The 22938-nt window shown below is 39.7% G+C and overlaps 1 protein-coding gene across 20 annotated transcripts in view; it reads right to left on the bottom strand.

The window, feature by feature from the left end:
• The window catches only part of LOC119651124, a 413254-nt gene that overhangs the window by 17642 nt on the left and 372674 nt on the right, over positions 1–22938 (bottom strand). For 12 of the 20 annotated variants that reach the window (XR_005249416.1, XM_038054507.1, XM_038054504.1 and 9 more), the window contains one exon: positions 8301–8497. Coding sequence is in view for 15 of the 20 variants with exons in the window: in XM_038054507.1 (XP_037910435.1) it covers positions 8301–8497 (197 nt within the window). In the remaining 5 variants the exon portion in view is untranslated. The remainder of the gene's footprint in view (positions 1–8300; positions 8498–22938) is intronic. The other 8 variants (XR_005249419.1, XR_005249420.1, XM_038054517.1 and 5 more) reach the window with 2 other exon arrangements.

The raw sequence follows: 22938 nt of genomic DNA, 5'->3' as shown, positions 1-22938 counted from the left end.
CGGAGGGATTTATGTGTGCTGTTCAGAACGAAGTGGTCGCCACTCGAGCTTATAGAAAGCTCATAGTGAAGGAACGGGTGAAGAACGACCAGTACAGACTTTGAGGTTCGGCGTTAGAGATCATCTCGTTTCGGGCTGCACTCTTATGACACCGATGTAAGATGATCCATCAAAACCTTGCATGCAAGCATGGGCTGAAAATGGGAAAATATTTCCAGTTTACCGATAGGAGCCGCAGTTAGTACTTGATAGTTCTGCTTCCAGCATGTATCGGGAGCGGCAAGTTATAACTGATTGCCATACAGCACACAACAAACCTGACGTGTTGTCAGTTGCTGCGCGTATATTATTGGCGTAGTAGTGGAGAAGCTATAAGCCACTGGCTCAGGAAATCAAAGTCCCGAGAAAGTGGTGATAGTTCCCGTAATATTGTCAGTTACAGGTTTTCCACCTAAATTCCTTACGGCTTCCCTTGATGTTCTGGGAGTCTCACACAATTTGGTTTAAACCATGCAGTAATCTGGGATTTTGCATATGTGTTCGATTTTGCGGGGAATTCTCGACGGCTTTTCCCAATACCCTAACACCGGGCACCACCACCAGCGCCCTTTTATTTTTTAAATAGGTAGGATCGTCCAGGTCTAAATGCTCGCCAATTAGCGCTAGTATTAAATAAAATCCGGCACCCATTGGGATTGTGATAATTCGGAAAATTAAAAATTAATTTGTTTTGCTTTTTTACATTGAAATAAAGTGGAGCACATTTCCACTTGTAGTAATCTGATTCTTTATAGTTGCCTCTGCAGAGGCAACTCATCAGATGCTGGCTCACCTCTGCCTTGGGAACAGGGTGACTGAAACGGTCGGCGAATGTAAAATGCTCCATTATATAATTCGCGGAGCATGACATGACTACGTCAATACTTTGGGTCAAAGTTCTGCCAGAGTTGAAAATATTTTGTTTAAATGTTGAGGGCTCTTAAGCCCGAATCCACTTGATGTCGGACCAGGAACGAAAAGCAATTGTTAAAACTCTGTATTCATTCAAAATAAGATATAGATACCCCTCCTATAAGGAAACCTTCATAAAAACCAAACAGGACAAACATTTTCGTTTTCTGGAAGATATCCTTAATTGCAACTAATGCCATGCATTGTGGGAGGCTCGATTATCCACATAAGACATGGTTCATATGACTGACACCAGAAAATGAAGGGTTATTTTTCATAAAGTTACCCATGACGAATGCTTGATGCAAATTACACCCGGTAGCATTTTTAAAACTATGGTAATCAAGTCAGTTTCCAGGAAGCAACCCAACAACAGATTTCTGGAAATGTTTGACCAGTAATTGACAAATTCCATTTCTCGGAGCTATTATATTACAGGCGAAAGAACTAGACGTTTATAGTAAAACGTTTGAAATGCCACCTACTATGGAATATTGCAGATTTGTGTTAGAACACCTTCTCATCATGGCACTCAGGTAATGTACTTGTAGAGCCTAGTAAAAAAGGTAAATACGGGAATATTTTGCGTCAAAACTAACCGTATCGTTGGCTTAGCACTAGGGGCCTCCCGCGGAATTTACCGGATTTACTTCATGAGGACAAACCCGGCAGCGTAAAAAGCACAACAATATGCCTATTTTCTCATAGAGCGTACAGTTTCGATTACCTGCGCTAAACTTTGACTACTGCCGGTTTGTGAAAACTGATCTATGCGAATTAGACACTGCGAGCCTGGGAAGGCTCAAAGTCGACCAATGGTAATGTCCAGAGAAATTGAACTCGCAACTCGGTGCAAGCAGGGCAAGGTAAGGTACACTGGATGCAGCAGACTGTCCGGTCAGCGATAATATGAGCAAACAGAAGCATAAGACCAAGTAGGGCCTACTTTCATGTTTTCTGGGTAAACAAGCATCAGTGTCCCTTCAAGGGATCAAATCAGCGTGCGAAATCTCAATGAAGCAGCTCCTCTCATAGGAACAGGCGGAAAAGACGAGAACGTATGTTCAAACAGTAGCCTCATTTCATAATTACGATGAAAATCTTGTTTAAAGATGGCAAAATGTCAGAGGGACCGTTTATCATGAACTCCTCTATTTAGGGTGCATTGCTAAACTCTCGAAATAGGGTAGTGAACATCATTCGTATGTTAAATAAAATGAAGCCAATATTGATGTCGGCAAATGCGCTGCAGGTTAATGTCCTGCATTTCAATTTGATGATGGAGCGAAACCAAAAGATTCAAAGGGTGCTCACGAATATTCCCCATATAATGTTCCACTATTTGTTGAAAAGATCGGAATCGAAAACTGTAGAGTGTCATCTTGAATTCAGATAGTCAAGAACAATAATGGTCTTCGATTCATATAAACCAGAACAATTTGTAACATTTTCGGTTCGCTTCTCTAACATGAATCCACACACGAGGGTTGTGCATACAGGGACAGAACTCCTCTGTGCAGCTTCCACTGGGGACAATTTTCAGAGAAATCGATTGCGAAAGGACCAAGTGTTCGATTGTAGGGTGTTGCGGAAACCTGGTGAAAGAATGATCATGGCTTACTGCTTTCTATTACATATATCACTATGCTTATATAAAAAAATATAAAGGATGGTCCATTTGTATCAGGCCAAGACCTCCTTCTGTCTAGGAGCAACAAGGATGGCAAAGTTGTAGGACTTCCTTATAACTTTCTGATCGAAGAACATATGATGCTCCAATATAACTGTGGGCGGGTCACTTAATCCGTGTGGATGAGGATGATCCCACCCGGAAAGTCTATAAGGGCAATATCTATGGTAGAAAAAGAAGACGAGGCAGACCCTGCCTAAGATGGAGCGATGGCGTAACTCAGGACAACAGACAGCTTTTAGGGATATCGAAGTGGTGGTCCTCGGCGCAAAACCGGGATGTCTGCAGTTCCTTATTAAGGCAGGCCTAGACCTGATACCGGTTGTTGCGCCGCTGATGATGATGATGATACATATCAGTAGTATTAGGTCATTTAAAGAGTTAGTATTGTTCTCGATGGAAGAACCACAATATCCACAATATCAAAATTGTAAGAAGCAATCATTTTCAGACAGCACTTCGTTGCAATCATCTTACAGAAATAGATTAATGTCAAGAAGAGAAAAGCAATGGCTGCCTCAGTCTACTTATCGTATGATACTATGTGTCTTCCGTCGACGAATTAAGGATCACTCGACATAGTTATTGTGCTGTGTCCAATATTAGAGTAAGGAGAGATGGTATTTAATTTTATTACTTCGACTGGTCTTGTAACTGCGGTCAGAACTTGAACAATTGAACTTATTGAGCTAACAATCTGCACTTCAAGGATGTCAACAGGGGACCAAACTATAATACGAAGACAGAATTCTAAAAAACGGATTTGACACAGTATAATGAACACAAGGCAAATCAAGACTCCGTTGGCGATTGAAGTTCAACAGAAAATTGTGGATCACACACTTTTAGGGCGCTTTCAAGAGACTGCTCCTGACTCATACGTAATGAAACGTTTTTGTCTAGTGGAAGCAAGAGCACTAATAACTCTGGAATTCAGAGTCATAATCGCATAGAACATACTGTGAGGAACTGGAAGGCAACCTTAGGGCTGTGCAGAGTTCTTAAAAGGGGTAACTCGGCCAAGTTGGGCTTTTTTATCAAACCAGATGGTATTTTTACAATCTCTTGAGTCGAGTCAGTGCACGCTCTCTTGGAAACAGTGACAGTTTCTACAAATCCTTCAACACCAACGTCCCGCGGTGACTACAAGTGAAAAAGTGGGAGCTACTGTACAGTCGCTTGGGTGCTTCAAACCACCTGGCACGGATGGGATCCATCCATCAACGCTAAAGGAAGATATACAGCACTTAGAGCGACTGCCACGAAAAATTTTTCTAGCATGGCTTGATGTGGATTACGTGTCCACCTTTTGGCAGAAGGTTAAGGTAGTTTTGACACCCAAACTTAGGAAAGGTGACTATTCAAACTCAAAAAAGGCAAACAGCAGATAAGTCAGCTGAACAATATTTTTAATTGAATGTCTGGAGAGACTGGTTAAGTGTTACATTCGCGAAAAGGCATTAAGATAGGGACAGCTAGATGAAAGTCAAGGCGTAGATATTGCTGTGAGTTTGCTCTCCATTATAATAATAATAATTCTTGGTGCAATAACCCAACTCCACTTGTTCTTGAAGCATGCTAAAGCAGCTCATTCAATGTCGTAACGGTACGGACTAAGGTACACTGTGGTTAGCATTGACTGACCCACTACCACCAGAGTTCTTCATTCGTTGGTTTCAAAAACAAAGTACGCAACTCTGAATGACGATTACCTGATGGAAGTGTTCTTAGATATTGATGGGGGAGGCTTTGACTGTGCGCCTTTCTAATTCTACTATTCTCCCAGAGAACGTGCTGCCGATTATACCTTAGTTAAGTGAATTTATGCTATTCTAACCCAGAGATTGTAAGATTATCAAATAGGTGTGGATTATTACTTAACTTAAACTAATAGAAGGAACGAAGACTGAACCACAAGTGCTTTCTTAGTTAGTCAGTTTCAGCCGCAGAGAAAATTAGGATAGGCCCGAAGAATACAGCGAGATATTTACGATGGCCTTCCACAATAATGGTTCGGACATCCCGTAAGATTTCGGATAAAAACGAGAAACCGAATTTTCCTTTTGGGAAAATTTACGACGATCCTTCCGGTTGAAATATATACGATTCAAAGAACAGAAATCTAGGAGATTCATGAGCGATTAAAAAACAGGCAAGATATAATTTGCAGCAACACCCAAGAAGTCTTAAGGGCGTTGTGCAATACTTTCATCACCTCAAAAATCGTTGAGTCTTTATATTACTCGTTGAAAGGACTGAAGTCTAATGCTACTAATGCTAATGCTCTAATCAAAAACTGGAAACAAGCTTATAATACGGACAACAAGGCCTAAATTTTCCATTCAGAACCAATTATATATATTGCGGAGCTCATCCTGTCGAAAAGCAAGAAGACATGCAAAACTATTGCGAGCATTCTGACTAACCACAATTCACCAAGTGGGCATATGTTCAGAATAAGATGATGATACATGTGCATCCGAAAATGCGGAAGTGAAATTCACGGAACAGTTCTATTTAATTTGAAGACTTTCCTCCTCAACATTGCCGAGCCTGGCTAGCACAGAGGTGCAAGCGCGTGTCGGCGGGACACTTCAGTGTAAATTATGGTCAACTTCGATATGTCAGGTTAAGATTAATAAGGATACAAGAAAAACAGCTTCGCAGTGGATATAGAAACATGTTGAATACAGTAAAAAAGTAAGCCCTTACGATTTCAATATAACCTAATTTAGAGCACCACATTTTTTTCAAGGAAAGAAGCCCCGAAATTCTTCCACGGAGTGAGAGATTTGAACCTTCCTTTTCCCCGTTTTACCTCGTTTCCCCAGAGAATGGAGTTGACAATTCAACTTACCTGACCCGAAGACAGAAATCTTGAAAAACTGACCGAAGAATATTGATGAACACTAGGGCACCACCAAAAGTACTATTTTCACTGGCGAAAGTGAATTTGCTGTCCACGTTTCGAATGGGCACCATACGATATGGCTGACTACACAGACCGATGATGGTCCGGAACTGAAGATTACGAGTGGGAGTAAACGTGATGCTCTGAGCTCTAGTACCCGGCAAATGTCGGGAAGTGCAGCACAGCACTCTTCCTTAAAAAACTTAATTTATTATTACGGTTATCAGGTAGTTCGGGCTTAAGAATACGCTCAATATAGTCCCTGATTGTCGAAAAGGCGACTAAAAGGGATAGAAATTTGGGGGCAAATGCAGCCTGCAAATTTCGAAACTCAATTGCTACCAAAAGCTCAACATCAACCCGGACAGGGCTTGACCTTATGGCAATGACCTTTTGCAAACCAATTGTTAGCAGTTAATGAAAGGTTTCTGAAGTAAGCACATCCTCCTTCACGGCGATAACAAGGGCACCCGTAATTACCGCTTTCTTCAAGAGCGTAAACTGGTGAGACTCTGGGACGGATATCGTAACGCACACTCCTATGCTCTGGGGGCCAATTTTTGACAGGATTTTCACTGCCAAAATCCGCTTAAGAAGTATCACAATTGTACAGCGGCACGCACCAATGCAGATTTTCCACAAAGAAGAGAAGGATATTCCAGATAACTAATTAGACCTAGTTCTGGAGAAGTCTCCTAAAATTAACACTGTTTTGATGATTAGTTATTTGAATGCCAAGGTGTATTCTAATAACACGTCGGTCGGATATATAATGGGAGTGTAGGCCTTAATTTGTAGACTACTGAAACTTCTATCGCCTCGTCAATGGGGGTATATTGTTCGAGTACAGGACCTACTTTAAATTAAATTTGGTTACGACTGACTGACCACAAATATCGGATCAGATCAATAATATCGCTATCTGTAGTAGATCTAATATTCTCCTGAATGTACGTAACAAAAGAGGTAGTGACACTGGTTTTAAAAGGGACCATCATGTGCTGGTCGCCTACCTTCGACTCCAAAAATTCAACACAGGTTGCCTCTGCATGGAAAAGCAGTGCAGTGTAGTCTGTACCGCGGCAGAAAAAGAATCCACAATTACATTGATGAGGAGAGCAGAAGCTGCCGTAAATACCAACATGTTTCACCACGTTATATCGCTATCACGAAAGAGCTGGATGATTTGACAAGCCATGGCAACATCTGGATTCGAGAGCGGTACTCCAAACAAAAGTGCCGATTGACTCAAATCAAGTAAAGAAGCCTGACGATTTACGAAATAAACATTGTCTGGATTATTGTGGAGAGGTGAAATGGGTTCTCTTCTGGTTATTCATCCGCGAAAGCGCCAACGGAAAGCTGTATTTCGGAGGTACTAATAGCTATTATCAGACTGACGTATGATGGCACAAAGTGTCAACGCTTGCATCTTAGGTAAAATCTCACAGGAATTCGAAGTCCAAAGCAGGGTCCTTCTAACTACTGCCTGTCCGGAGGGACATGACACAGTTCATGATAGCTTGAGATTTGAAGATGATACATCAGGGCGACATATGACACATGCTGGATCGAGGTAAAATTTCGGAGGAATTTGAAGTTCAAAGCGGAGTCTGTCAGGGCTACATGCTGTCGACAATAGTGTTTTTATCAGTTTAAGAATGGGGTACAACTTCACTGCAAGTTACTCAGGAAGGCTGAATCGCATTTCAACGATTCGTCATCGTCGGCGTGTAGAAGTGGTTGACCTGCTTTATCCCACATAGGGAATTTATGGTTACCAATATATTATATTATATAAAGCACTTTAGGTGTACATTGCTAGTAAACCCTTCGCTTGTGTTAAGTTTATTCAAATTCTGTTTGGATTTTAGATATACTGCTCTTACTGAAAGTTTGGGAATACCAACTTTTCCTCAATGTTTTATTCCTTGAAATTCGAAACTATATTTTTCTCATATTTTTTTGACACAGCAGTATCAATTCAAATCAAAATCAAATCAAAATTTACATGTCCCGAATTCAGTAATTGTTCAAACAACTCCGAATTGACATATAAAAGCAGCCGTTAACCCAGTGAGTAACCCCTTTCAAAATTTATGAATAAATTTTCCCACAAAATTTTCCCGAGCTGTTGATTAAAAAAACATTTATGTATGTTAATCAAATCATCATTTCCAAACAACGTCATTATGGTCTATCGATAATTTAACTCCGAGTAAAATTAGGACTAATGTAAACTGCCCCAGTCAGAAGAAAGCTATAGATAAGGTAAAGCTCATATTTGACCGAATTCCAGTTGAGAGCTCTAATAGAGTTCGTTGGGTGTATGTGTGCGGCCGTCTATCATATAAGGTCCGTATATAAATTTTCTTTTGAATTCAACCAAATCAAGCCGTCATTCTGGAAATGCATTCAGCTGAAAAGCACTTTCCTGCTGCATGATGATAAAAAAATCCATAGAAAGGCATAAATGAAAATGGTCGGAAGAGGGAAAATTCAGTGAAATGAAAAACCGAAAACAAATGAAAAGTTTCAGTTGAAAAGTCTACTAGGCGCAAGATAACTCTGAAAATCTAAACTGAAACAAAACATAATGAAAATTGTGTGGTTGGTGTAAGTGCAGGGGATTTGAATCACTGGAAAATAATCACCGAGAAAATGAAACCCTATACCCACGTAGCCATTAAGGGTACGTGCATTTTTTCTGTGCTTCATAAAAAGGGTGAAAAAGCTGTGCATACAAACCTGTCTTACCTAACGACGGATTAGGGGAGTGCGGTCGCAATGAGGCCATGCTAGGTTGACGTGACGGTGCTCTTACCGACATCCTGGAACCGCGTCGCTCCTGACCATGCATCAACTTATTGTCACGCAACAACGAAACGTTCATTAGACGTGGATTTGGTGTATTGAAAATGGTTCGGTTCTCACGCCATCGGGCCCTGCAAATGTAAAATCAACGTAAAATATCAATTAAAATCTGATGAATGTTGTGACATGAAATATTTCGGATTTCAACTTGAACACGATTTCCACGGAGTCACCGTCAAGTATGCGAAACGAGCTTACTATTTTATGTACTTTTGCATATGACTAATGGGACTTTTACATGAAAGCGCACAGGTTACAATTGGGGTGTAGATTTTTGCCAGGTAACGTTTCTAAATGCTTTGATTTCTGGAACACTTAATTTAGCTTATCTTCCTTATGCCGGGTGGCAAGTTTACTGAAATTGTCGTTTTAGTCTTGCTTTTTGTAAGCATTGCACTCTTCTTAGTCTGACTATTGCTATTGGCTTTTCACTTTAAAATTAAATGACTTCTTACAGCCCAGCCCAGCCCACGCATACAATTAATGAGGGTCTCGATACATCCAAAACGGGGGTATAAAATTTAAATTTTTAAACATAATCATTTGGAGTATCAAATGAAGCATATCGATTAGTACTTTTCAAAGCTCTCAGTTCACACATTTAATGTACAATGGGGGAGAGCGGGGCCTGAAAAGTGGTCTTTTTTTCACGGACTTGTTCCCAGAGCCGAATTAACTAAAAAATCTAAAAAAAATCACGAAGCTGACACTGTATGGAGCCTAGACTCCGAAATACCCTTCATACCGATATCTATCCAAATAAAGTTAATAATAACATATTGATATAATTTGTAGTAATTGACTGCAAAACCCCCCTTAAGTTCGCCCTAGAATGAACTTTTGCAGTAATACAGGTTGTAATAAGAAGTACTATTCTATCAACCTTCGTTGTAATCGCACTATTATTAACAAAGTTATGGTAGGTCAAACTTGTCACTTCAGTGCAAATTCTGTCAGTAGCACACGAAAGTGAATATTCTGACAAATGTCCACTCAAATGTTTTTAGATAAAAATACATAAAACCTTTCATACCTGAAGATTCCTTTGAGGCTGGGTGGAACTGTGACCAACTTTGCTTTGAATATCTTGTATGTATACATGGAAAATAGTCAAGTTTAGTCCTGCTGGAAGAGTTGAGGGATTGCGATCCCTTTTCATTGCCTTTTTTTTCTCTTCTCTCTTTATGTTAGTATATACTTGATCCGAAGCTGATCTTTGTCATTTTTACGCATTTGAAACTTTGCCTTGCTTTGCAAGATGGTATTCGGTGCTGAGGAAATAAGCCTAAATTTCGAATTCAAAGACCCATATGTATTGGTCCATACCCGTATGTGCTCCAATACGTCGTCCTCCTAAACTTTTATATTAAATTCGTAATATTGTTCAGTGTTATTAGGTAAGTCTGTACATTGGACTGCGGAGCCCTACGGCCACAGTAATATCTTAGAAACGTTGAGATTACGCTAGATGCAAGCCATGTTTGAAGAAAACTTTCAACCAGAGTATTCTTGTATCTATTCCAACAGATCAAAAATAATGATTTGCGAAGTCGGACCGGGAGGTTACGCTAGTGTATTTCCAGCGGAGGTACTGCCGATGCAGGAGACCTGCCGATGGCTAAGTCATAATTCGAGCCCCCCCCTTTGGGTTCTTGGATATAGCAGTATAGACTGACCAGGTGGCTTATAATCTACTCTAATTGATAACAGCTGACTTCCAATGGCTTAAGTGAAAGAAGATCTGGTCCACCTTTAGTAAAATCTGTTTGCGATAGTTTTTGGACCAAACGTGAGCAAACGCTTACAATTTTACGAGTATTTTCATGTGGTACTGACATACACTACAATTCGGATTATGAAAGAACGGATGGTGAAAAATATGAAATATACCACAAATTTTATATCTTTATACCCTGATATCTGAAGCATCAAGCTTCCGGTTTCCGACTTGTTTCTTTTAATAGGAGTTGAAATATTTGAAACAACACTGATGTTCAAATGGCAATTTGTAGGATTCGTATCAATCACCACGAAATCATTAATGTAATTCCAGCTTATTTCAGTTATTCTCGTTCCCATTCGCGAGACCCTCGTATTATTTCCTAGCACGTAATACAAATCCAGGTAGAGAATTCTTCGGGCTCCTCTCCATATCCATGAATCTCGCGCTGTAGAAAAGAGAGTTAAAAAGACCGGAGGGCTTTGACTCAAGGCCGTAACGGTACGCTACAGTACACTGTTGGAAGCAATGTGGTCAGCCTTGTGCTCACCCAACATTACCCTGGTTCGACTCAGGTACTGATTCACAGCTAAGTCGAGTGGTAGCCGAAATGCAGTCACGATAACAAATCCCTCTGCTATCAGTGCTATCAGGTTGTATAACCCATCTCTGAATCGCGTAGCAGGAGAGTAGACGATTCCGAAGCCTGCATAATGAAGAAATTCATACATCATATCACGATTGTGAATAAAATCCAGCTTAGAAGATTTCGGTTAGAATGTCACCTAATCCGAGGAGAGGATGACCTAGTCCTTAAAGTATATGGGGGAATCTCAGAGAAGCCAGTTTTCTTTCGATCACTTCCATCACTATACTCTCCGGGCTCACGATCCATCTCAGCCCTTCATTCAGGTTTCTCCTCCCCATCGCGAATCACGCGCAGTGAGACATCACATGCTCTGGATTCTCGGGTGCAATTGTCTACAGGACAATTCTGCGGATCATTTAGTCCAATACCACCATGTCCTATGATTTATGTAGAAGTTGGTTTCTCCGCATTTTCGCTCAAGTTATACCCTAATGTTGAGAATGAGTCCAGCCGTCTACCGACTCTGGGAAAACTCGTTTTCTGTACATTGTCAGAGATCATAAGACTCACAATTTAATCCATCCAGCGCGATTAAACATGGATAGTTTAGCTGAGGCGCTATGTAATTTAGAAACTTCAGATACAAGTGGCAATGTATCCGATAACGCACCCGATAATGAAACTGTGCGGCTCATTACACAAATAGTCACAGAGACCCTTAAGACTCAAGGGAGACAAATCTTCGGTTCTATCATGAACCCAGCATCCGATATCAATAATGATGTCGATGTACCGATTAACGTCGATGATAACGGGAATTTATCAGCCATGGACAAAATCCCCGACGTTGTTAAGAGTTTAAGAACGTTTTCTGGGGAACCAGGCGAAGTGTTGATCGGATTCTCCACATTTACGATCATTTAAAGGGCACGCCAAAATATTATGGGATCCTATCAGTTATACGAAATAAAATTATCGGTCACGCGGATATTGCACTAGAGTCCTACAATACTCCTCTAAATTGGACTAAAATTTCCAAGTGCCTAACTCTCCACTACGCGGATAAGAGGGATCTCGGCACTTTGGAGTACCAAATGACCACGTTGATGCAAGGTGGAAACACCATTTCCCAATTCTATCAGCAGGTCTACAACCATCTCTCACTCATCCTGAATAAATTGGGTTCCATTGATATGAGTCAGGATGCGATGAACATTATGACACAGTGTTATCGCAACAAAGCGCTAGATACCTTTGTTAGGGGACTAAGAGGCGGCTTACCAAGACTATTAAGTATTCGCGAACCGGTGGATCTACCACAGGCCCTACACTTGTGCTTTAAATTACACCATAACGCTCCACCTCCGATTCCATCGCGAAAATTAATAGGAAACCCTTCCAGACCAGCCCCCATTCCGGCGCCTAGACGCGAATTTCATCCCGAACTCCTTCACAACACTCAAGCTCCTCAATATCCACGTCCCTCCTTTCCAGTTAACCATCAACCCCAGCGTGAAAACAACTTCAGTGGACCACCCCCTCGTCCACCACGAGGCCCAGTGGCCATGGACGTCGATCAGTCTATAAGGTCTCACGCTGTGAATTATAGCAATAGACCACAGAATCAAAGATGGCTTCAAAAACGCCCTCAACAACCCTCTCAACGACACCACCAACCATCTAAAGTACAAAGGGTCTACTATACAGAACCCGACGAAAGTACAGACGTCACACAAGAACAATACGAAAAGGACATGAACGAAGGGGATGAAGATTATGACCAAACCCTAACCGACTACATAGACTCAAATGAGGAACCCAATATCGACCAGACGGAGCAACTTGATGACATCTATTTTTTAGATTGAGGCGCTCTTCACTTCATATTTTGAATATGTCACTAGAAGTGGAGAGCTACTGAAATTCTTAGTGGACACTGGGTCCAATAAAAATTACATATAACCCAGACATATCAGAAACCCTTTACCAAATAATAAAGTTTTTATTGTTAACTCCGTAACAGGCAGTATCAAAATCACCCACTATACCTATGTAAATCTATTCGGCCCAAACAAAATTCAATTTTTTATTCTCCCAAGCCTGATTTCATTTGATGGCATCATTGGAAACGATACCCTAAAACAGCTCAAAGCCATCATCCATACGAGCGAAAACTATATGGAAATCCACCCAAATTTACACATTCCCCTAAAACAGCATATCTCAGAAACGGTCAACAACATCAATATTAGAGCCTCACATTTGAATGAAGAACAATCAAATAAATTGAAAAGTCTTTTGAAACGCCGTTCCAAGTTACTCGCAGACCCCGACGCAAAGTTAACTTACACTAGTACAGTCAAAGGAGAAATACGTACTAGAAGTGACGACCCCGTATACTCCAGGTCGTACCCCTATCCTATGGCTTTGAAAGGGGAAGTCGAAAAGGAAATAAAAAAACTGCTAGAAGACGGGATAATTAGACCGTCCAAATCCCCGTATAATTCACCAGTTTGGATCGTTCCCAAGAAACTGGACGCATCTGGCGAAAAAAAGTATCGAATGGTGATCGACTACCGCAAACTGAATTCAATCACTATTGCGGATAAATATCCAATACCCGAAATAGGGAAAATATTGGCCAATTTGGGGAAAAATAACTTTTTCTCACTAGTCGATCTCAAAAGCGGATTTCATCAAATTCCACTTAGAGAACGGGATATACCCAAAACTGGTTTTTCCGTTAATAATGGCAAATTTGAATTCACCCGCCTTCCATTTGGCCTAAAAAATGCTCCTTCAATATTTCAGAGGACTCTCGACGACATACTTCGTGAACACATAGGCGTTCGCTGTTATGTCTACATCGACGATATTATCATCTTCGGGAAAGATGAAATAGAACATTTCAAGAACTTGGAGTTGGTGCTGAAAACATTGGAAACGTCTAATATGAAAATCCAGTTAGACAAATGTGAGTTTCTTAAAAACGAAGTAGAATTTTTAGGTTTCATAGTTAGTGGCGACGGGATCAAAACGAATCCAAAAAAAGTGCAGGCAATCGCGAACATGCCCACGCCCAGAACACTCAGAGACCTGCGGTCATTTTTAGGAATGTCAGGGTATTATAGACATTTCATTCAGGATTACGCCAAAATTGCGAAACCCTTGACTTCTCTTTTAAGAGGGGAGGATGAACGAGTGTCCAAAAATCTATCAAAAAATAAAATCATTCACTTAGATCCAAAAGCCATACATGCCTTTAATACTTTAAAAAATTGTCTCATTTCTGAGGAAGTAGTACTAAAACATCCTAATTTCGAAAAAGAATTCCAACTAACAACTGACGCCTCTGACTACGCCATTGGCGCAGTTCTTTCTCAGGAAAACAAACCTATTGTCTTCCTCTCCAGAACCTTAACGAAAACCGAAGAAGATTACGCCACCAACGAGAAGGAGATGCTCGCTATCATTTGGGCTCTCAATTCCTTACGCAGTTACCTATACGGTTCCCGAAAGGTCAAAATATACACTGACCATAAACCGCTTACGTATGCTCTCAGTAACAAAAATACGAATAGCAAAATGAAGAGATGGAAGTCCATCTTAGAGGAATACAACCATGAGTTAGAATACAAGCCAGGTAAAGCTAACGTGGTAGCTGATTCCCTTTCGCGACCTCCAAAACCAACATTAATTAACTCCCTAACACCTACAGAGCATAGCGATGAAAGCTCATCACACAACCTCATTCCCACTGTCAAATCGCCTATTACCGTTTTCAGAAACCAAATCCTTTTGAAAACCGGCGAGGAAGATAGTTATCAACTCGGAAACCCTTTTCAAAATTATACAAGGCACACCATTATCAAGCCGCAGTATGCAGAGCAAGATATCATAAACATTTTCAAAAGGTACCTTAATCCCAACACAATAAATGGCCTTCTATAATAACTAGCGAAGTGATCATGGGCAAAATTCAAGAAATTTACCCCAATCATTTCAGCAGTTACCGGATACGATTCACACGGAGAATCGTAGAGGATATCCCCAGTGAAGTGGAACAAGAAGAAAAAATTTTGCAAACACACAGAAGGGCTCATCGTAATGCCGAGGAAAATCGGTTGCAACTCCTTGAAACCTTCTATTTTCCGAAAATGGCAGCAAAAATAAAGAACTTAGTAAAACGCTGCTCAGTTTGCAAAGAAAACAAATATGATCGACACCCCAACAAACCCTTTTTGAATTCTACACCAATCCCCACCTACGCCGGCCACACCATTCACATCGACCTATTTAGTACAGAAAAACACCGAGTCCTAACTGCTGTGGACAAATTTTCAAAATTTGGACAAGCCAAAATAATTGCTTCGAAATCTATCGCAGACATCAAGCAGCCTCTTATTGACTTACTTTTCTTTTTCTGTGTCCCAGAAATTGTCGTCATTGACAATGAAAGTCCACTCAGATCAGTTTCCATAGCTTCATTGATGGAAGATGAACTCAAAATTAAAGTATATAAAACACCTCCATACAAAAGTGAAGTTAATGGGCAGGTCGAACGTTGGCATAGTACGCTCATCGAAATAATGAGGTGCTTAAAAAAAGATGGACCATCCAGACCCTTTGAAAATCTTCTGCAACGTGCAGTGAATGAATATAATTTCACCATACACTCAACAACTGGAAAAAAACCAGTTGAGTTACATTTTGGCCGTACACCAGGAATAGATCCGGAAGAATTAGAGAAAATTCGATCGTCAAATATCGAAAGACTAAAGCGGAAACAACAAACGGACATAAAAACTCACAATAAGACGAGACAACCGACTAAACAATACGAAATAGGTGAAACAGTTTACGTAAGACAAAACAAAAGAGTAGGATCAAAATTGACACCAGGATATAAGCAAGAAATTGTTAAAGAAAATAATAATTCCACAATTTTAACCGAATCCGGAAAGGTTATTCACAAGAGCCACATACGTAACTAAAGTTTTTGTTTTCAGACTTCTACCCTACGTAATCAACGCAAACGTTGAAATATTGGACTTTACGAGCTCCCAAATTGTGTCTTTCCATACGGGGAGAGCGAAAATACAAGATGGAAACTTTAAGCTGATTCACACTATTGACATCGACCAATACGAACGTTTCCTAACGGACATAGAACCTATTCTCAATCTTTCGGAAGTTAGGCAATTCTCCTTCTCATCCCACCTGTCTTATGAACTCCAGCAAACTCGCGATCTCATTCGAAATCTAAGACCCCGGAAAATTAAGCGACCACTCGATTTTATTGGCTCTGCATGGAAATGGATTGCAGGTAATCCAGATCACGAAGACTTCCTCACTATTAAAGCTAAAATTAACAATGTTTTGGAAAATAGCAATAAACAAGTAATAATAAATCAAATATACAACGATAGAATTAATAATATCACAAGAATCACTAACGAAATTCAAAAAATGATTAAAGAAAACAATAAAATAAATTACGATATGATATTAGATGTACAATTTAGACTATCACTGGTAAAGGAAGAATTAAAAAATATCAACCTCGCAATACATTGGGCAAAATTAGGTGTCATAAATTCAATAATCTTGTCAAAAACAGAAATCAAATTGGCCACCGACATAATGGATAAAGATCTGCTCCCATATTCCACAATTGAAGAGGCTTTAGACTTTTCAGAAATAAAAATAATAACAAACATGTCATCCATACTGTACATTGTTAATATTCCATTGACTACCAGCCTCACTTATGAATCCTTGCTAATTAAAGCAGTTAAGAAAAACCATGTAATCAACGATATTAAATTTAGTAGAATTTTGAAAAATAATGAAAAAATATTTGGCGTAATTGGTAATTGTAAAAACATAAATTATTTAACCATTTGTAAATCCGACGAAATCACGGACATCTCAAGTACATCCTGTATACCGAACTTGATGAGGAGTTTCGCAGCCATATGCAATATAACCAGTAACACGCACATACCAACCATTGAAGAAATCGCACCCGGTACCATACTATTGAACCAATTCGCCGGAACTATTGAAGCAGATGGAGTAGTCCACAAACTGAACGGTACCTACCTAATAAAGATTCATAATACCAGTCTGACGGTTAATGGGAGGACCTTTATCAACCGCGAATCTACAATGATAAATGTACTACCCGCCATACTACAACCATCTCCGAAAGTCAAGGCGTATCAGGAAATACTCTCGCTGGAGATGATGAAAGATCTCCATATAAATAATACCAGCGAGATTCAGTTGATGAGAACCGAAACAACCACGCATCAAATGGCGACCTACGGAATACTCACCATAATCGGATGTTGCCTTACAGTCTCTATCATTTGCAGGGTGTTTCCCAAATTCAAGACCAAGCCCACCGTTACAACAATTGAGATGAAGCAAACATCGGAATCTTCACCACCACCTCCGGCGTCTATCCCTACAACAACTGAAAGGAAAAAAGCACCGGAATTAGCACTACCACCTCCGGCAGCAAAGGAAAGGTCCTCAATACCAGATCGACGACCAGAAGTAAAAAATGTCAGGTTCAACGACATCCAATTTTTTTAGCGATCGAGGACTACCGCATTTAAAGGTGGGCGAGTTAGCACCTGCACGCGCATTCAATACCTGCATTCAATACCTGCACGCGCACACAATATTTGCTGACGCCATGGCTGCGCCAATTTCCAACGAAAATTGCTGCGGCATCAGCTTTCAACATAGGTGTTAAGGAATATTGTTATTATGATAGAAATAAGTTCAGTTCTTATAGAGACTCAATTTAATAAACATCAGGCTCAGCCCTGAATTTATTCTTTTTTTAAAAACACAAACGGTGTTTAAATTTATTAACTTATATTATACTAAATGCCTTTATGCATATGTTCAAATAAAAATAATTCAGATTAGGGACCACTTAAATATGCTATGAGCGTGTATTACATTTACGCATCCAAAGATGTGCATCAATGGGAATGCTTATGCGCAGTTGGAGTAGGTGACCTACAATTATCTTACTTTCCCAGCATTCGATAACAAGTTTACAGGTGACAGTTTGAAGGTATGATTTCCCTTTCTAACATGAGCGTAATTTTTCCTAGAGTGCTTTAAAATCAGGAGTTTTCGGATTTTGCACTCCATAAGTTTCAGCGCAGTACTATGTTTTTATTGCGTCGATTGTTTCACATGAGTGCCATCTCTAGATACGTTACTATCGCTACTATATACCGTCAGCGCAACCAAGTACTTTAGTTTACCTTGGGACCAAAAGTGGGCTGAGTCCAGATCCTTGTGGATCATTGTCCGAGACAGCGTACTGCCATGCTACCCTTTTTTGTGCTAGACATCGGTTGGCAATAGAAATAAGGTAATCAGGAATTCCGATTCTTGCTAGGGACCTTCAAATTAGACTCTAATTCGCTGAATAAAAGTATTCCTTAGATTATGTCCAACTTATCAAGTAATATTTGTTGACACTTCCTTTTTCGAATAAAACTTGAAAGGAGTATTTAACACTGTTAGTTCATTGAATAGCATCTAGTTTGGTGCCGCTGTCGACAAAAACAACATTTCTTAGATATACAAACTGTTCCAGTTCCTCCATATTCCGACTATTAATGCAAATAAAAAGAGTTATATGACCAACAAAACTTTCAGATGTTATCTCGATGCAGCACGTATCATTTTGCGTCATATGAGGCTGATAATAGTTATTAGTGTTTCATTCCAGATACGCTACTTGTTTAAGCTGTCGGAAGCCTTCTTGAAATCTACGAAACGTAGGTGGAACGGTGGTCTAAACTCCAGATTGACTGAATAATCCGAAGAGTGTTAATGTGTTTTTTTTTGGAGGCGAATTGAGTAATTTCTGGGACATTAACGGATAGCTAGAATGAAAATTCGAATCAATGATGCGATAACCCCACCAGGTAATTTAGAAGTATGTTACACATCACAACCATGTTATAAGAAGCTGCTTATTTACAATGAACTGCGTGATTAGTTTCAGTAAGGTAGTTGATGTGGAACAATTATTTACCTGTATGACCATCGTTTATCAACAAAAATTAACCCTACTGAACCTCTCATATTAAAGTGCATTCACGTCCTAATAAACATGTTTCTATACATGTCCATTTATCTGCATGTGTATGTACATTTGTTTGCATAAGTCGTTACCATGTGCACATCTGTTAAAGCATAAATACCGTTTCTCGGAATAGGCACAAAGTGCATTCTTTATATCCAACGCAATGCGAAACTTTATCCGGTTGGTCTATATAGGTCAGATGCGTATCGTAAAAGGCATGAAGTATTAATAACCTGTTGACACATGCAGTATTGATATCCTCGCGAGCGAGCATTGATGCACGTTAATCGAGATCCGACTACTGCAAGTAATGCACTTGAATTGAAAAATGCAAATATGTAGGTATCTGAATGCGTGAGTGAAGAGTACACATCCATATATGCATGTGGACATGTGAGGTGAGAGAAAAAAAATATTGTCACTATCGTAATGATTATCGATTATTGATTGAGTTCTATTCCTGATAACACTGTATAAGGCTGTGAAAGTTCTTACTCTTTATTTGATCCAAAGTTCAGGAAACTGATTGTCACAGGTTGTTTCTTTCAATATATTATAAAATATTAGTTGACTCCAGATACATATGTGCATACATCAAGTCTGTATATTACATAATACAGAATCTACGATTTGCATCTGAAATTTATTATAGCCAGAAATTTAGTTTGGCTGGGGACGGAATTCAAGGCTTTAGTTAAAATTTGTTCGTTACAGATTGGATGATCTGGATAATGGTTTCGATTGCATTCCATAACTCATAATGAAGCTTTCGATCTTTCTTAACGTGTGGCCTACCATTGCCACTACCGCATTCTCATTCATATGCTCAGGTTTGTCTAACCGGTGGGTCGACCAAATTCTTCTTTAGTCAGTCCTTTAGGCAAGAATACCACGATGAGAGATACAGGGTTTTTTATGTGAAGGACATTGACTGGACGACATACTAGATAAAATCCAATTCCGCGTTATTTTTAGGCACTCTTTTACACAACTAATTTATACTAGAAACTGTGGTCTGGATAATAGCTCACTTCTATTAGTATCTACCATATTAGTCGCAACAATTGATAATAATTGTATATTATTCTGCCTGTTTGAATTAATGGGGAGAACATCTAAGGCGCTGATCAATTTGTATATCTAGGAAGTGTCGCTTTTCCAGACGATGAAATCGAATGTGATGTCGCTCCATGCAGCCATTAAAGCCACCTTCGCTGCCTTGTCTAAAGTACACGGGGGAAGTCAACACAAATATTACTCAAAAGGTCCAAGTCTTCATCAACACTTGTTTCCAACATATCATCTAGGTACAACGGCTTGATACACTTTAAAAAGGAAAACTCGGTTCGCGCATGGGGAAGTTTTCCATGGTTAAATGTACAAATATATGTATCTGAATTAGGCACTAGCGTGTATAAATACCTATATACATACATACATATGTCTGGCTGGAGTAATTGATATTGATATACAAATGACTAAAAAACTAAAAATATTTCTTTTCGACCCCTCACCTCATTCTTATGAACTCATGTCGTTGTGGTATTGACTAATTGGTATAGGATGATGACGTCATACACGCTGCAGAATGCACGAAATTCACAAAAATGGCAGAGTTTGATACCCTATAACTTTGTAAATAATAGTTGGATTTTCTTCCACTTAACCAAGTTGCGCAATATGTTATACACCCATGCCATAAGCCGGGTAAATTCCCAAAATATGGAAATACATTATTATTTTCAGGCCCAGATTTGCTAGAGATGCAGATGATTTTTTTTTTCAGATTTTTCGAGAGAATGAGAACTGCTTCATTTTGAGCCCTCAACTCCTATATGTTTCATCCAATATCAGAAACATACATTTTTAAAAAGAACTAATCGAGCCCTTTCATTCGTCTTTACACTCCCCTTTCACATGTATGCCCCCCTCAAACTTAACAAAAAATGGCGCCACTGACTATATGTAAAGGGATTCACAGACCACACCACATGCAAGGTAACATTGGAGTTGTGACACTTGTCCCAGCGTCGGAAGGTACCGTGACCTCCGGCGAACTTTCCTCTGATAAGGATGCTGGTGAGAAGTTGCTGGCGGTAAACCCTGCAATTAGCCCATTTAGAAAAAGCACTAAGTGCGCGATCTCCAATAGCTTGGTTATGTCAATGCCCGACATAATGTGCACCCTGCGATTAAAGATGCCTTTAGGTCTGCATTCCAAGAAGTGCGGGATAGACTGAAGATATGTAAAGAACGACGAAAACCAGCAGATACTGCAGTCGTGCAACTAACGCCAACAGCACTCTTATCTAGGAGAAACTCCGGCACTCTTGTAGATGCAGCAATGCAAATTACATCAGGCAGAAAGAAATGGGGAAGTAGAATCTCCTCCACGAAGCCGAAAGCAAAAAATGGAAAAAACTCCTCCAGGTAAAGCAAGAAAATTGTCCAACGGAAGACTACTAACTCCCACAGCAAAAGATTGCAAGAGCATTGAAGGTTCCATTTGGACTAAAATCGAACACAGGAGGGAGCTGCAGAACAGAAGCCGACTCAATGCGCCTCTCATAACGAAAACAAGTCGGGAAACCGGAAGCTCGGCACTTCAGGCATTTTATAATGACATTTGAATATGAATTTATCCCATTTGTACGTTACGAATAATATACGCATATATTATGTCAGAATATTCACTTTCAGGTGATATTGACATTCAAAATCTTGAATTTCCAAAGTATTGACAACTTTGACCTATTATAACTTTATTAGTAATAGTGTGATTTCCACCAAACTAGGTAGGATTAAGCTCTATATTATTTCGCCGCCAATTACTGAAAATTATAGTAATATAGTATTATTAACTTTATTTGAAGCGATATCGGTATGGAAGGTATTTCGGAGCCTAGCCACCATATAGTGTCAGCTTCTTGATTTTCTTCAGATTTTTCGGTTCGGCAGTTTCTGAGAATGGCCCTCTTAAATAAATGATCACTTTCGACCCTCCGCACCCCCCGCCTTTCCAACGTATGTGTTCGAATCATACAAAATAATATAATAGCAGTTCAGCTAAAATTTATAAGTGCATCGACACATTGGTCTACTTTCGCACAAGTCATTAGTAATTAACGTCAACATAATAGCAGTTCAAAGAAAAATGCTGAACATGCGCTTGTGCCAGAAACGAATCAATAGGTCATGTAAACAAAAATGTGTAAATTGTAAATTGCTAAATGGTCATGTAAACAAAAATGGGTAAATTGTAAATTGCTTAGTTATAAAATTTCTTTTATAAAAACGAAATGATAGTAATAAACCAGGCGACTAGCCAAGGAAAAGTGAAACCAGCAGTTTCTTCTTGCTTCCTCCAGCGTACAATAATTTGAGGATTATTGCACCTACCCCGGCAGCCATCAACAATTTAAGGATTGTTGACTAGATATCAATTTAAGGATTGATATCTGCCCATTTTTACAGTATGTCAAAATTAAGACCAGCTTCGGAAAGTACTGACCGAGACCTTTAATTTGATACCCCACATGACTATATTTGGTGAAAGAAAAATGTACACCCCCCTTTTGCATATATGGGCACCTCCCCTTAAATTCGACGTAAAAATATGTAACTCACTGTCGTGTGCTGTGCTGTGCGTGAGCGTTCACAGTTTCTTTCCACTAAATTTGGTGTCAATCCCTGCTACAGTCTCCGAGAAAAATGCGCGTGACGGACAGACAGACAGACGGGCAGATAGTAAACCGATTTTAATAAGGTTTTGTTTTACACAAAACCTTAACACACCGACATTGTGCGCAAGGTCAGGACCGACACCTCGTTGACAGGTTTACGTAAAAGTGTGAACCGTTAAGGCGAATACAGAAGGGCGAACAAGTGTACACGCCAGGTCTGAATTGTGCCGTAAATGTGAGAAAAAAAATCACATTGCTAAGAATTGTGATGAAAGGCCCAATTGTCTGTTCTGCAGCCAAATGAATGTCATCAATAGCGCCCCCATTACAGGCAGCAGCACATACCCGGTGTTTAAAAAAAACGATAAAAACTGTGCGCAAATGAGATTTTTATA

Source organism: Hermetia illucens, chromosome 3 (genome assembly GCF_905115235.1).
Source record: "Hermetia illucens chromosome 3, iHerIll2.2.curated.20191125, whole genome shotgun sequence".
Classification (NCBI taxonomy): Eukaryota; Metazoa; Arthropoda; class Insecta; order Diptera; family Stratiomyidae; genus Hermetia; species Hermetia illucens.
Note: the sequence above shows the minus strand (reverse complement) of the source record. Positions and strands in the feature narration are given on the sequence as shown.